This window comes from Papaver somniferum, chromosome 7, assembly GCF_003573695.1.
Source record: "Papaver somniferum cultivar HN1 chromosome 7, ASM357369v1, whole genome shotgun sequence".
Classification (NCBI taxonomy): domain Eukaryota; kingdom Viridiplantae; phylum Streptophyta; class Magnoliopsida; order Ranunculales; family Papaveraceae; genus Papaver; species Papaver somniferum.
This window is the reverse complement of record NC_039364.1, coordinates 829,267-845,380: the sequence shown is the minus strand read 5'-3', so window position 1 is coordinate 845,380 and position 16,114 is coordinate 829,267. Positions and strand designations below refer to the sequence as shown.

The 16,114-nt window shown below is 37.2% G+C and overlaps 3 protein-coding genes across 3 annotated transcripts; all 3 read left to right on the top strand.

The window, feature by feature from the left end:
- Positions 1-256: 256 nt before the first annotated feature.
- On the top strand, positions 257-1,519 carry LOC113300632 (disease resistance protein RGA2-like). Its single transcript, XM_026549837.1, has one exon. It carries the CDS (start codon positions 257-259, stop codon positions 1,517-1,519), a length of 1,263 nt encoding a protein of 420 aa, XP_026405622.1.
- A 77-nt stretch (positions 1,520-1,596) lies between these two features.
- Positions 1,597-4,575, top strand: LOC113300502 (putative disease resistance RPP13-like protein 1). Its single transcript, XM_026549703.1, has 3 exons — positions 1,597-3,981; positions 4,190-4,262; positions 4,376-4,575. The coding sequence occupies exon 1, from the start codon at positions 1,604-1,606 to the stop codon at positions 3,878-3,880; it is 2,277 nt and encodes a 758-aa protein (XP_026405488.1). The 5' UTR covers positions 1,597-1,603; the 3' UTR covers positions 3,881-3,981; positions 4,190-4,262; positions 4,376-4,575.
- Positions 4,576-13,606: 9,031 nt separating this feature from the next.
- LOC113300621 lies at positions 13,607-14,359 on the top strand. The gene has a single exon (XM_026549827.1). The coding sequence runs from the start codon at positions 13,607-13,609 to the stop codon at positions 14,357-14,359; it is 753 nt and encodes a 250-aa protein (XP_026405612.1).
- The last annotated feature ends 1,755 nt before the right edge of the window (positions 14,360-16,114 follow it).

Genomic DNA, 16,114 nt, shown 5'->3' with positions numbered 1-16,114 from the left:
TTATTAATCAGGTTATCACTAAACTTAATTACCAATTCAACCTTTCCTCTATAGACCACATACTAACATCATTTGTAATCATTCAAAACAAACGTAATTCATATTTCTCCATCTGATGAAATATTGATCTTCTGTTAACTTCTCCTTTCTTTATTTCCTGAAAAATATAATTTCATACTGTCATACAGCCTTTTTCAAAAAAAAATTAACAAAAATATTTTTTCATTATCAACTGTTCTGCTTCATATCATCTCTAATGGCGATGGAAAAGATTCTCACTGCCGGGGTGGGTGAAATCATAAAAAAATTACTACCACTTCTCGAAGAACATATTAGTCCTGTAGCATGGGGTGTTAAGGGTGATTTAAGAAAGCTTAAGCTAACCTTGGAGACAATTCAGGCTACAGTTTCTGATGCTGAAAAAAATCAAGCAAATAGTGAAGCCGACAGACTTTGGTTGAGAAGGCTTAAAGACGTTCTTTATGATGCGGATGATGTTATGGATCAATATTCTTACGAATACATGCGTCGTGATGAAGAAGGAAGCCAGCTCAAGCACAAGATACAAGACTTTGTTTCGTATTCATCCTCCAATCTACTTCTCTTTCGGTTTAGGATTGGTCGTGAAATCAGAGCTATTAATAAAACGTTAGATGAAATCCACAAAGAAAACAAAAGGTATAATTATAGGTCGAATACTACTTCTGATGTTAATGATGTTCAAGCTACAGAGAAAAGTAACCGACTAACCTCATCTAGAGTGGGTGATGATTCAAAAATTCTTGGGAGGCAGGCTGCAAAATCTAGCATAATATCAATGATGTTAAATAGCAGGTCGTCACCAACAATCTCATCTTCATCTGGAAATTCTTCTCAGCAGGCTAATCCTTGGGTCGTATCTATCGTGGGTATGGGCGGACTGGGTAAGACTTCTTTAGCTCAACTGATATTCAAAGACTCGAATCTGGGAAGCTTTGATTCCAAAGCTTGGGTTTGTGTGTCCGATGATTTTCGTATCTCTAATATCTTAATAAAAATGATAGAGTCCATTGATAATGGAACTAAATACGGTGGTTCATCAGATTTAGAAGCATTAGGGAATCCTATTTCCATTAGATTAAACGGTAAGAACTTTTTGTTAGTACTAGATGATCTATGGAATGAGGATCCCATATATTGGGGAAAATTAATGGATTCCCTTGTCGGTACGGGTGCCAAAAGTATCACAATATTAATTACAACACGCAGTGTAACTGTTGCGTCTGTTGTTGGGGTTAACGTTTATTATTTAGAAAGATTAACAGATGGTGATTGTTGGTCTATTATGCAGAAAATCATATCATCTCGAGATGAACGTGTACTGACTCTAAGAATTATGACAGATATCGGAGAAGCTATAGCTAAAAAATGCGATGGCTTACCACTTGCAGTAAAATTTCTCGGAAGCTTAATGGCCTCAAATACAGACGAAATCTACTGGTTGTCAATCAAAGACAATACTAGTCTGTGGAACACATAAGGATATAAAAGACTCTTATCAATCATAAAGTTGAGCTACGATAATTTATCTTCAACTTCAAAACAATGTTTCTCGTACTGTTGTATGTTTCCCAAGGATTGGAAAATGGACAGAGAAACATTGATTCGACTATGGATGGCAGAAGGATTCTTTCAATCATCCGAAATGTTGAACTTGAGATCTATTGAAGATATAGGAAATTATTATTTTCAGCTTTTGTCGTCGAACTCCTTTTTTCAAGATTTAGAGAAGGATGAACTAGGTGTTATTATGAGGTGCAAGATGCATGATGTTGTGCATGATCTTGCAATTAGTGTTGTGGGTAGTAATGAATTTGGAATTGTGAAAGTAAGTGCCGGCAAGGAAGATGTTTCACAAGTTCGTCGTCTGCAACTGATATGTGACATCGGATCGTCAACAACAACTTCCCAAGTGCTTCGCAATGCAAAGAAGTTGCGGACAGTGATTGTGCTTCATCCAGAATATTGTTCACAAGTTATAAGTTTTTCTTCTGCTAAGCGTTTACGCATAGTATATCCGCTCAGTGTTTGGGGTAAAAAATACTCCTTCTCGGTTTCCAAGCTTAAACATCTGAGGTATCTGAACCTCTCAGACTGTGAATTTGATTCGTCACACGATGTGTCATTGAATCATTCCTACAATTTGCAGACATTGATACTGCGTAGTTGCAAAAATGTTTCTGGGTTTCTTGGCGAAATGGGGCATTTGAAATATTTGAGGCATCTCGACGTATCATATTCTGATATTAAAGTTCTACCTGATGATTTTACTGTACACCTTACTAATTTGCAGACATTGGATCTCCAACGATGTAAACAGTTTCAGGCCTTACCCGAAAAAATGGAGTCTTTAAAAAAGCTAAGTTATCTTAACCTTTCTTATTCATCATCGATTACGAAGATACCTGATTCCGTCACTTTTCTTAGCAATTTAATAACGTTTGATTTTGAGGATTGTTGGAACTTAGAGGCGTTACCTAGAGAACTAGGGGCGTTGACACGGTTAAGGCGCCTTGATTTTGCAGCTACTAAGATAAAAGTATTGCCTGAATCATGCATTAGCAACCTCTATAATTTGGAGATAGTGAATTTCGGTTGGACCTGTGAGCTTCCCAGGGAAATTAAGAATTGGCCGAAATTAAGAAGTTTTAAACACCAGAGAGGTGATACAATGCCTAGAGGTATAGAAAAGCTAACCTGCCTTGAAACATTATGGCCATACATGGTAAGGAAAGAAGAAGAAGATAACTGTTCTAATGGTCACAGTGGGATAAAAGAGTTAGCAGACCTTAACTCCCTTCAGATGTTGATTATAAGTAGTCTAGAGAATGTGAGGGGAGGAAAAGAAGATGCAGAGAGAGCAAAGTTAAAGGATAAGAAAAATTTGAGAGAACTAAAGCTAAATTGGAGATCCAATGGAGATGATGAATATGATGATATGGTTCTGGAGGGTCTTCAACCTCACCAAAATTTGAGAAAATTGGTAATAAGTGGATTCTCAGGTATCAAGCTTCCGACATGGATGGGGACATTGTCCAGTTGCATGCTTCCGAATTTGGTTTCATTAATGTTTGGGAATTGTAAGAGATGTGAGAAGCTTCCATCACTAGGTATGCTCCCAAGTCTTAGGGATCTTACAATTTTGGGATTAAAGTCAGTCAAGTGTTTAGGTAGAGAATTTTACTGCCAGCAGCAACATGAAGAAGAAAAGGGCGGTAATAATACTCAGAAGTCTACAACTACAACAGTATCATTTTTCCCTTCTTTAGTTGAGTTGGTTATCAGTGATATGCAAAATCTTGAAGAATGGGTCGCTCCTGTTAATGAAAATTCTTTCCCTCTCCTTGAGAAGCTAAACCTGCAGTATCGTCGAAAATTGAAAAGCGTACCAAACTCATTTCCTTCTCTTAAGCAATTGCATTTAGTCGCAACTAACGACAAGGAAGTAAACTCAATCTTATCCGCCACCGCAAGAGGAGGATGTCTGAAGTATCTCACATCCATTCAAATAGATCATTCTCCAGAGATGATATATTTCCCACTAGGCATACTACTCCAAAACAAAACTCCGAATCTTCATTCTCTGTTGATCAATTATTGCTCTGAGTTTCAAGGTTTTCGTGATGATGATGACCATCTAAACAACAACTACAGCAACAGTTCTATCCAAAGATTTGAAATATATAGTTGTCCTGTCTTAACATCTCTACCGGATTTAAGATTATGGACTTCTCTTCGGAAATTAGTCTTACGGAAGTGCGACAAATTAAAGGAGTCTATATCCTATGATCTCAAGACATCACTCTCCTCTCTTGATTCACTCCATGTCGATTTTCTTTAAAGAAAAAACCCGCAGCTAGAAGATCCAGGTGCTCATAATGTCATGTTTAATTTGTTGAAGAAGTGGATGGCAGCTGCAACTCATCCAGTTACTACCAACAGGTCATCCTCTCTCTCTCTCTCTCATTGGAGATTTTCTTTTTTAAGAGACCATCTTAGTTACTCAAATCCGAAACTTGCTGATGCGGAGTGGAACAACAGAGGCATGTTAGTCAATCGAAAATTAATTCAGTTTGCATTGAACAACACTTGAAAAAAAGTCATGTGAATTATCAGCATTGATGTGTAAATTGAATTTTGACCATGACAGAATTCCGTGAGACATGGGCATTTGTAAGACGCCAAGTGGAAGATGCTGGTGAGTGGTGAGGAATGTTCAAGAGGTAATCCATCCTAAAACTTGCCGCTGAGTGATTGGTTTAAATATAATCTGTTCTTCTACATCATTGTGGTATACTGTAAACAGAGTGACCAACTCGAATACCTTGTTTTGCAGGCTATGTATTTGGCGGAAGCTGTAGCTTAGTCCAAGCTTTAATGAAGGGAATGTCTCAGGGAGGTCCACCGGCGTTAAATTACTATTACTGTGGATGCTAAGATTTCTTGTTATATTTACTCAGTTGTTCTGTTTGTACTCTTGTAATATCCTTGTAATAACCATGGTTGTGGTTCCTGATAATACAAACTGATGCAAATTTCCTGTATGTATTGATGATAATTGGCCATTACGAGCTAGTTAGCCGCATCGATTGCTTCGTAGTGCTAGTAATCTTGTTTCCAAAAAAAATTCATCGAATCTGAATGATAATCGATATTCGATACAAACGATATGTTATGGCCCATTTATATATGGACAGTGGGCTTGGACAAGACAAGGAAACTTACTAGTCCCTTTTGGAGGAGGGCTGTTTTTTGGCATACCATTTTCTTTCTAGGCATACAAAATGGTATGCCTAACTTGGGTGACCTTATAAGGGATAACCTTATGAGGGCTCAATTACCTATATATCCTTAATACAAAAATCTAAAATCAGTTTTCTAAAAAATCAAAATCAGTTTTCCTTAATATCTCTTCTTCTTCCTCCTCTAACCGAACTCTTCCTCTCCCGCGAAAAAAAATTCATCACCGTGATTAATTGTCAATTCGTAAAAATTTGATCGTCGATTAAACTCAACTACATAATGACTCGTACAAAGAAAAGCAGGGACTAGGAAAACTAAATCGTCTTCTAATCCATCAATTGAAGAAAAAGAACCAATTGAAAATGAAGGTGTAGAAACTGAAAATCAACCACCAACTGAACCAGAAATTGACCAACTGCATCTCGAACTCCGGAAATGAGGATAAGAAAGTAAGTTTTACGAACCCAATTTCCTATTTGTTGTTTTTCATCGATTAAATGACGGTTACGGTGTTAGGTTCGGCTCAAAATTGAGTTGCGTTTCTAGCCGAACTGTTCTTCACAAAAGCTTATGTAAGTGTATGTGAACAGCTCGGCTTATATAATACTTATGTAAATAGCCGAACCATGTACTACCAAAAGGTTCGGCGCTTACGATTTTCTCAATATAAGCTTAACCTCACATAATTTTTCTTCCAGATCACACATGATTAGGTTCGGCTCATCATGAAATTTTTAAGTAAGCCGAACTAGCTGGTTCGGCTCAAAATTGAGTTGCGTTTTTAGCCGAACTGTTCTTCACAAAAGCTTTCTGTAAGTGTATATGAACAGTTCGGCATGAAATTTCAAGCTGAACCTAGTCACAGATAAAGAAGCATAGGGGTTCGACGTATTCGATAATCATAATATGTGCCGAACCTCGCACAATTTTTCTTCCAGATCACACAGGACTAGGTTTGGCTCATTATGATATTTTTAAACAAGACGAACTAGTTGGTTCGGCTCATAATAATAACTCTTTCAGCTTGCCGAACTTTTCATTAGTTGAAGTACACGAAATACCCTTCATTATTTTGGTTGTGCAGAATATACCATTTTCATTCATGAACGAAAAGGTTCGGCTCATACGATTTGCATTATATAAGCCGAATCATTAACATTTTTTATTCCAGAACTCTCAGGAATAGGTTCGACTTATACGATATTCCAAATATGTGCCGAACAATCAACAAATTTTGTACCAAACGATTTTTAAAGGTATGTTCGTCTAATACGATTTTCATTATATAAGCCGAATTGTTCTTCACAAAAAGTTTTCTGTAAGTGTATATGTACGGTTTGGCATGAAATTTCATGAAATTTCAAGCCGAACCTAGTCACAGATAGAGATGCATAGGGGTTCGGCTCATACGATTTTCGAAATATAAGCCGAACTAGTAATTATTTTTTTTCCGGGTTATTCAGGATGTTGTTCGGCTTAATGTGAAACTTTGATATAAGCCGAACTAGTGTCTAGCAAAAGGTTTGGAATTGAAAATTGTAGGTTCGGCGCATGCAGTAAACAGATTCAGTGAGCCGAACTGTTCATCAATTGGTAGATTCGGCTCATATATGTGAGCCGAACCTCAACCTGTTTCGCCGAACCATGATCCGCAAAATCATCTAAACAACCTTTATAATTCTGAAAATTATTTTAATCCTTAAATAAGATATTTAATCACTAATCAATATTACTAACACTAATACTAAAGGACAGTTTTGTCATTATAAAAAAATTTGGTTAAAGGGCTTTTTGATTTTGTTATTTGACATCTCTTTTTTTCTTCACTTGGTATGCCTAGAAATTTTTTGGTATGCCTCAAAACAGCCTTCTTTTGGAGGCACCCCTCATTTTTATTGGGACCGTGCTTAGGTCGTCTGCCCTCCACTTCTAAGGGGAGTCTTAGACTTAACAAATGATTAAGTTATGTTTTGATTAAATAATTTTTTTATAATAATTTTTTTATTTATTGAACAAAAGAAAAGGGTTTACAAAAAGCTTTTCGGAAGCCTGGCAACTAGTTGGGTTCCTACGCCTTTCTGAATTACAATCCTTAATCTACGAAAGAAAATGTTGTTTTTCTTAGCATTAACATCATATGTAAATAAATAGTTTTCCATCCGCTTCAAGAAATCAATGGTGTCCTCTCCCAATTCGCCGAGTGTCGAAAAAGCCAAGATGCCAAAACCATATCCGTGTGATCTGCAGTTGTCTAAGTATTTGGTTCGTTTACGTGCAACTTCGTTTGCGATAACAAGGCCGGGGAGAAAAATGCGAACACCACCACTTGTAAATAGAGAGACGCTTGTAACATCTAGGAACATATCTCGACCGTTGTCCCAATTGTACACCGATAAAGCCCGTGGCAACTTCTTTTCTCGCAGTAACACCAGATCGAAAGCACTTATCAGCTAAGGTGTCCCAAACCAAATCGTGGCGAAACTTGAGGCCAACCTAATGCGAACAATGCAGGGCGTGGTCATCAAAAATGTTCATTTCTCTATCACAGAAAGGACACACGATGTCATCGGCAAATAATGGAATGCCTAGACAGTAACATAGAACATCGCTCAATTTTTTTATTTTTACTTTATATTTCAAAAAAAAAATAATACTTAAATCATTATTTGATACTACTACCTCTGTTTCAAAATAATCGGCAGGTTTGTGTGTCAATTTACACACAAACCTGCCTATTTTTTAGAGATGGAAGGGAAGATTAAGGGAAGGAATTTGGGTTTCTTTAATCAACCCATTTCTTCCTCCTCTCTCAGTGTGTTAATTTCTGTTGTTCTTTTTCTTCTGCGCTGGTAACCCTAGTTTTTTGTGTTGCTTCCACGTTCTTTCTGCACAACACATATTTTAGGATTTCCATGTTGTGCACGCGAGATTCTCTGACTCCAGTTTCTTCCCCCTTAGCAGTCGCTTCTTCGGTTTATGCTTTAATTTACTGTCCATTCCTGGGTTATGATGGGTGTAAAAGTGGAGTTGCAGGAAGATTTCTTGTCCCATTTATACGTGCAATGGTTGTAATTACATGAATTTTATATTTTTTTGAATTTTAGTCTGTCTGTTTCTTGCATAAGATTTCTTGTCCCATCTATACGTGGATGAAATCGGTTTCATCATGTTTTAGTTTTACTTCAATTTGCTTTCATCCATGTTTGCTGGTGATGAAACTGATTTCATCCCTTTTGAAATTGAGCTGATCTTGAATTTGTTTTTATACAAGTTTAAAACAGGATTTCATCCTGCTTTAGAATTGAGTTGAATTTGTTTTCATAAAACTTTAAACTAGGATGAAACCAGTTTAATCCTTTCTAAGATTGAGTAAAATTTGTTTTCACCCGTATTCAACTAGGATGAAAATGGTTCCATCTAATTTTTGATTAACTAGGATGAAACTGGTTTCAATCTATGTTGGTTGGGCTGAATTTGTTTTTGATCATGTTTAAACTTAGATGAAACTGGTTTCATCCAGTTTAACTAGGATGAAAATGGTTTCATCTAATTTTTCATTAACTAGGATAAAAATGGTTTCATTCTATGTTTGTTGGGCTGAATTTGTTTTTGCTCATGTTTAAAATTAGATGAAACTGGTTTCATCCAGTTTAACTAGGATGGAAATGGTTCCATCTAATTCTTCATTAACTAGGATGAAACTGGTTTCATTCTATGTTGGTTGGGATGAATTTTTTTTTGCTCATGTTTAAACTTAGATGAAACTGGTTTCATCCAGTTTTGGATTGGGTTGAGTTAGGTTTCCCCCATGTTGAAACCATGATGAAAATGGTTTCATCCTATTTTAGATTGGGTTAAGCTGGTTTAATCATGTTCAAACTGGTATATGTATGTTATTGTAAACCTTAGTATGATTTCACTCTTTTTTTTTTGTTCTTTATCTTTAATAGAAAGTGGATAAAACTGATTTCACTCATGTTTCAATCAAAAACTCAGTTGAAGATGGATTTTGGTAGGTGTGTTCAGTTCGCAAGAGTAGGAGTTCGAGTACACAGAAATAGAGAAGAAATGGTGGGATGACTTAGAATTGATGATGCTTTTAAGAGGAATTAATAGAAGGCAGTGAGAAACAGATAATTTTGTTGCTATGTTGATGACTGGGAGCTGAATGAAGTGCAGCTGTATTTGCAAGTTAGAGAAAAAAGCTCAGATGATTGTGAAGGTTGTTACACTAGAGTTTTGAAGGAGTTCAAGTTCGTGAAATGGAACTGTTGGTATGCTGAGAGTAGTCAATGGTTGATGCTGCTGAGTATGGAGATTGTTCTTGTTGAGCGCCAACAACCATGAATGAGATGCAGATACCGTGATCAAATTTGGGCTCCAATCAGTATTCAAAGCCGAGATGGAGAACTTGTAATTGAGTGTACTAATACTGCTAATCGACTCAGGTAAACAAGAAAGTGAATGTGGTTGTTTGCAGTAGCTTGGAGTTTTGAAGTTGTACTGGTTGGTCTGAGATGATGGCTAAAGTGGTTATAAAATAGTTGCAGTTAATCTAAACGATGCAGGGATGCTCTGGTGGTGCTGAGTTTGATTGGTGAAGCTGAATTGGAGTACAATTTGGATGGGAACTACAAGTGAAAGGTATTGATGATGTTTAATGTTAGCTGCAGATGTTGTTTGTGTATGAATTCAGTTGCAGGTGGCTAGTCATGATGTTTGTAGTTTCAACTCAGGTAGTTGGATGTGCTCATGGTAGTCTTGTAGAGATTTGATGGGATATTTTAGCCTAAGGGATATTTTAGGTAAACCAAATTCTTTTCTTTTTATTTTTCTGGGTGAAATATCCAAATTGGCTATTTAAACAGTATTTTTTGTATTACTGTCCATATGAACAGTATCAAAACCTATAAATCTATTTCACCCAGGAATTGTTTCCTTTGGTCTTTTTGACCAATTTTGTGATATATATATATATTTGTTTTTGTTTTCTTTGACATTGCTTGAGTATGCTTCACTCTTGCATAGGCTCGTAAACGTATTGGTGGGATGGAGAAACAATTGTCCGAGGTGAAGGCGGAGAGGCAAAGTTTGGATGAGGAGTTGGATAACTGGTTATTCGTGATGATGAGGAGATGGAGGCTGAACGTGCAGACAAAAATCTGAAGTTAAGTAATTTGCATGCCGAATATGCCCTCAAGATAACCAATGCGTGTAGAACCACCATCTTTATGGAGCGTCAAAGGGTTGCTAATGTGGCTGCTGCTGCTGTCAATGTTATTGTTCCTCCCGAGTTGAACCAGCCCGAGCAAGATGCCCCTGGTGGTGATGTACCCGAGGATGAGAACCAGGCAGATGTCGAGTAGTCTTGAAGTAGGATCTCTCTTGGAGAATGGTGGTTGTTAATTTTGTGTGCTCTCGTGATGTTTTCGAGATGTAGTAGTAAGTCCTCGCACTTATCCTGAGACAGTCGTCTGGTGGTTTTATTTTGGAACAATTTCTTGTTGGGAAGTCCTCATGTTTGGGAGGAAGTGAACAGTTGCACTTTTTTGTAAATTTTCCCTGCCCCTTTGTTGTTTGTTCTTGGCAGATTATTATTGCTTCTTAATAGTTGATTTTTGTTTTTCTATGTATACCTTTCATTTAACCATGAGTGACAAGGCAAAGGAGTGATCAGTTCCTTGAGTGGACAAGTCACTTCTTACAGATTTGGGTTTAGGGTATAACATATTTTCATACTTAGTTTTAGTTGAAGACTTCTGGGTCTTTTTGTTTTAATATTTTCCTGTATAGGTTACACTATGCCCTTATGTTAGGTATCCAGGTGTTTGAATATTGTATTTTCTAACTCGTGTATATGAGGGCGATATCTTCGTGAAGCACTTATTCATTCCAGGGTCATTGGGGTTTGATTCCTGTTCTTAGTGGGAAATCCATGTGCTTCATCCCTCGTTATGTCTAGGATTATAGGTTTCCCCTCCCATGTAGGTGTAAGTATGCCCAATTCTTGTGGACATGGCGGAGTCTCGCGCCAGATTCTCTCGCCTGGGCAACTGATCCAAATTTATTGAATGAATATGTAAAATAAGGAGCGAAAGATGTTCTCCAAACCACTAGTTTCTTCATCCCTATTAGTGATTAGTTCCTTTAGATCCCTTCAACCTAGAACCTATAGAATCTTTAGATCAAGTAGATACAGACTCCATTTCTTCTGAGCATAGGTATGTGTCCATTGATAGGAAGTTTTTTAGATTATCGTGTAGCAAAACCATCCCTTATTCAAATATCACCCTATCCGAGTTTCATTCTCATGGAAAACTAATTGGTTCCTTCACCATTAATCTGGCCATGGATCTTTTGTTATTCGATGCTGCAAAAAATGGTGATCTTGGAAAATCAATATGGAAGCATGAAGATAACCAAAGATGGTTCTGTGCAACAAAGCTCTCTAATGCAAATGGACATTGCTTGAATATTACCCTCTCCAGATATGGTCCCAAATCTTACCCATCTTCCTTCTTCATTCCATCTGGACCTCGTTTTGAGGGTTGGTTTGCCATTGCTTCGGCTATGGAATCACTCATACATTTCACCACATCTTCATCAAAACAAAAATTTATACCCTTAAACCCACTCAAACAACCTACCCTGACCTTTAATTATCCAGAAAATACATATGCACAATCTCTGTTTTCTCAAAACAAACTGTCATGTCAGCAATCAATACAAAAAGAACCTAAATCGAAATCTCCATTTTTGTGTGACTCATATGCAACACCATGTTCTGTTCAAACAAGGAACTCCAAATTTGGGTGTTTTCTACACCTTAAAAACTCACATACAGATATTGGTAAGTGGGACAATGCTTTCATCATCTCATCGTCCAAAAAGGTAGAGTCATGGCCAAATATTGGAAATTTACTTTGCACAGAGCTACGGATTCTAAAACCGTTTGAACTGTTTCCTATAAATTCCACTCAAGCTATCTTTTATGTTGAAGAGAAATCACAAGCAGATTTGGAATTCAAGGTTACTTTAGATAAGGTCACCTATTCTATTTTCAAATGGCATAATCAGAATTGGAGTTCTCCCATATCCCATTTCTACGATTTTCACATAGAAATCACTGGAATTCCTTTCCAGTTCTGGTCTCTTAAAATTATTCATGCTGTTGGGAACATTAGTGGTGAATTGTTGGTTGTTGATACTGCAACACTCAAACTCCAGGATCTGCATGCGATGCGAATGAAGATACGAAATAGGAATGGCATCAACTCAATTCCAAGGGTGATCAAAATCTTTGCAGGCAAAAGAATGTTCATTGCCCATATCAGAGTTGCAGAAAAGTCAACTCCTGTTGACAGTACTTTCCTTATTATGCCACCTACAAATTTGGATCTCGCAGTTAAGAGAATAGCTGCAGTGCCTAATTCAACGGAATACGACAAAAAGAAGAAAGGAAAGTTTCTCCAATCTACCAGATTTACAACTGCATCATCAATTTCTAGTGCATATTTCACGGGAAATACTATTTCTTTGTCAAAGTTTGACATTGCCAGAACCGCTCAAAAGAATAAAAAAAAGAGGAAACCCAGGAGAAGAAGGAAAACAGCTCAACAACTTTGCCGGCGTGTAGAAAACCTTAACCTAAATAGTAATTTGGTAACTACTGTCGTATCAGACACTTTGGCCAGCGTGGAAAATGACATGGAGATTGAAGTTGCCACGCATTCATCTGATATACAAATTTCTACATCTGCTTTTAGAATTTCAGCTGATGATTTTTCTACAGATATTCAAGGTCCTCACCTATCTACAAGCCATACAATCGCACCTTCTATACCAGTACCACTTCAAAATACCACAACAAGCCCTGAAATTACACCTGCTATACCTGCACCACTTCAAACTGCCTCTACAAGTCCCCAAGACCTGCAAATGCACCTGCTATACTTGCATCACTTCAAACTTCCACTACAAGCCCTCCAATTGCACCTACTATTCCTGCACCACTTCAAACTTCCACCATAAGCCATGAAATCACACCTGCTAAACCTGCACCACTTCAAACTGCCCCTACCAGCCCTGCAATCACACCTGCTATACCTGTACCACTAAAAACTGCCTCTACAAGCCCCACAATCACATTCATAGTCAATAACCTTTTACAAAACCCCAGTATCCCACCTTCTTTACAAATACCATCACCAGAACCAGAAACTTGCTTACCTTGTTGCATCAACAGCTCAGTCCGGAGCATCAGTTTACCTTGCAATAAAAAATCTTTTCAATATTCAATCTCACCCTGGGTATGGAAAGAGGTAAATCGGCTCTTTGATCTTGGTATTACCCTTGGTTTAGGTTTTTCATCCATGCCAAACAACACTTGGAAATATCTAATATCTAAGATTTCCAACACTGGGCCCATCATCAAACCTATCCCTATTCTGCCACTTAAAAAGCAGATATAGGAGGATTTTGCTGTGCAGAACAAAATACTAATTGATGGTGTGGAAATCTTGCCTGTTCATGAGGAAAAACAACGTGCAGACCCTCTTATAGGCCTGGAAGACTCTTTCCTATCAGAAGTTGACAAGAGTGATGATTTTTCTTCATCTACAGACACAGATACACCGGATTACCCACCTGGATTTGAAACGATATTGGAAGAATTACCAGATGATGCGTGCTCTGACATACAACCTATCATTCCACTCAAGTTGAATAATGAGTTGCGAAGATTGGGGTTAACTGTTGATATTATAACTTCTCCACAAGTAAGAACAAGAAGAACAGTCATCGCAAAGGGTAGGTGTAGTTCCGAATGAGTTTAAAGATCCTTACTTGGAATGTCAGGGGTTTGAACTCAAACAGCAGAAGAACGCTGGTTCATAAGATGATTCAAATGATAAAGGCTCTAATAATCATTTTGAAAGAAACTAAAATGATGCAGTGTTCTTCGTGGGATATAAAACAAATCTGTGGGTATAAAAATGTTGGGTGGACGTTGCAACAATCAATTGGAAGCACAGGAGGTATGCTTACTCTATGGGATAGAGATCTAGTAGAAGTCAGTGACTCCCTTGTAGGCAATTACACCTTATCCATTCTTTGCACTAATAAGATGGATAATTTCAGATTGATTCTCGCAAAAGTATATGGTCCAATTAAACCGGTTGAAAGAACTACGTTTTGGGGGGAGTTGGATAACATTTACAGTTATTGGAATGATTTACCTTGGTGTCTTGGTGGTGACTTCAATACTATCACCAAGTGTGATGAGAAGAAGAATTGTAACAAGATTACTAGCAGCATGAAGAATTTCAATGAGTTTATTATTGAGCATGATCTTATTGATTTGCCTCTAAAAGGTGCAAGATATACTTGGTCAAATGGACAGACAAACCCGGTTATGTGCAGACTTGACAGGTTCCTTATCTCTCCTTCCTTTGAGCAACACTATCCTTTTGTGTCCCAACTAGACAAAGCCAGACCCACCTCTGATCATATCCCTTTAGTTTTAGATATCTCAGACCCATCTTGGGGACCTACTCCTTTTAGATTTGAAGTCATGTGATTTTGGAGAATGGTTTCTTACAACTTTTGGAAGATTGGTGGTCTTCTTTTTGTTTTGCAGGTAAACCTAGTACTATTCTTTGGCTAAAACTCAAAGCTCTCAAAGATAAGTTGAATATATGGAACAAAGAAGTTTTTGGTTACACAAACACTAAATTGAACTATATTCTCAGTAATATTTAAATACTTGATGGCATAGCTAAAGATAACTTACTTACAAAAGAGGAAATGCAATTGCAATGGCAGAATAAGGCTGAGTTTGAGAAGATTTCGAAAATGGAAGAGACGTCATGGAGAATTAAATCCAACACTAGATGGTTACAAGAAGGAGACATGAATACATCTTTCTTTATGAGTAATGCTTCAGCAAGAAGAAGATATAACAGAATTCGACAACTTTACATTGGTAATGATTTGGTTTCTGACAGGGTGAAGTTACAAAAGCATATTGTAGATTTCTATAAAACACTTTTTTCTGAAGAAGAAATTATCCGGCCAGATTTAGAGGATATCATGTTTGATAATATATCTTCTATAGAGTCTGATATTTTGGATTCGGAATTCACTGAAGAAGAAGTTGTTCTGGCTATAAAAGATTTAGGGAATGATAAGGCCCCTGGACCAGATGGTTTTCCAATCATGTTCTTCTAGAAGGGTTGGCATTTCTTAAAGAAGGACGTTATGGACATCGTGCAAGACTTCTACACCTCAGGTACAATTGATCATAAACATAATTCTACCTTCATCACTCTCGTCCCCAAAAAGGACCATATTGAGACTATTAAAGATTGTAGACCTATTTGCTTACTCACTAGTGTCTACAAAATCATTGCAAAAGTCTTAGCTTCAAGACTTAAACTTGTTATGGATAAGCTTATATCTCCAGTGCAATGTGCTTATATTGAAGGTAGGAACACTATTGATGGTACTTTGATTGCTAATGAACTAGTAGACTCTAGACTTAGGTCTGGGAATGCTGGTGTTATATGCAAAATTGATATTGAAAAGGCTTTTGACATAATTAATTGGCGGTATCTTGAATTTGTGTTAAACCAAATGGGGTTCAGTAGGAAATGGTCTAATTGGATGAGATTCTGTTATTCTACTTCCTCCTTTTCAGTGCTAATAAATGGATCTTCTTTTGGTTATTTCACTAGCACAAGGGGAGTGAGACAAGGTTGTCCTTTGTCTCCGTTATTGTTTAATATTGCAATGAAAGGTTTCTCTAGATTCATAGACAGGGATGCTAATCAAGGTTTGTTTAGTGGATTCTCAGTCTCTCCCAATAGTATCACTGTTAACCATCTACATTATGCAGATGATACTATTTTTTTCGTAGACAACAAAAAACAGGAAATACATAATCTCTTTTCAGCATTACATTGTTTCGAATTCATTGCTGGTTTAAAAGTAAATACTTTGAAAACCATACTCATTGTGGTTGGTGAAGTGCCATATTTAACACTTTGGGAAGATGAACTTGGATGCGCTACAGACTGTCTTCTTTTCTTATACGTAGGATTGCCATTGGGAGCTAAGTCTGGCTCTAAGAGTATATGGGATCCCATTGTTGAGAAGTTTGAGGCTCGGTTATCTATTTGGAGAAGAATAACTCTTTCAAGAGGAGGTAAACTTGCCCTTTTGAAATGTATTTTATCTTCTTTACCAACCTATTTCTTTTCTTTATTCAAAGCTCCAATGTCAGTGATTAAAACTCTTGAGAAGAAAATGCGAAAATTCCTATGGGAATATAAAG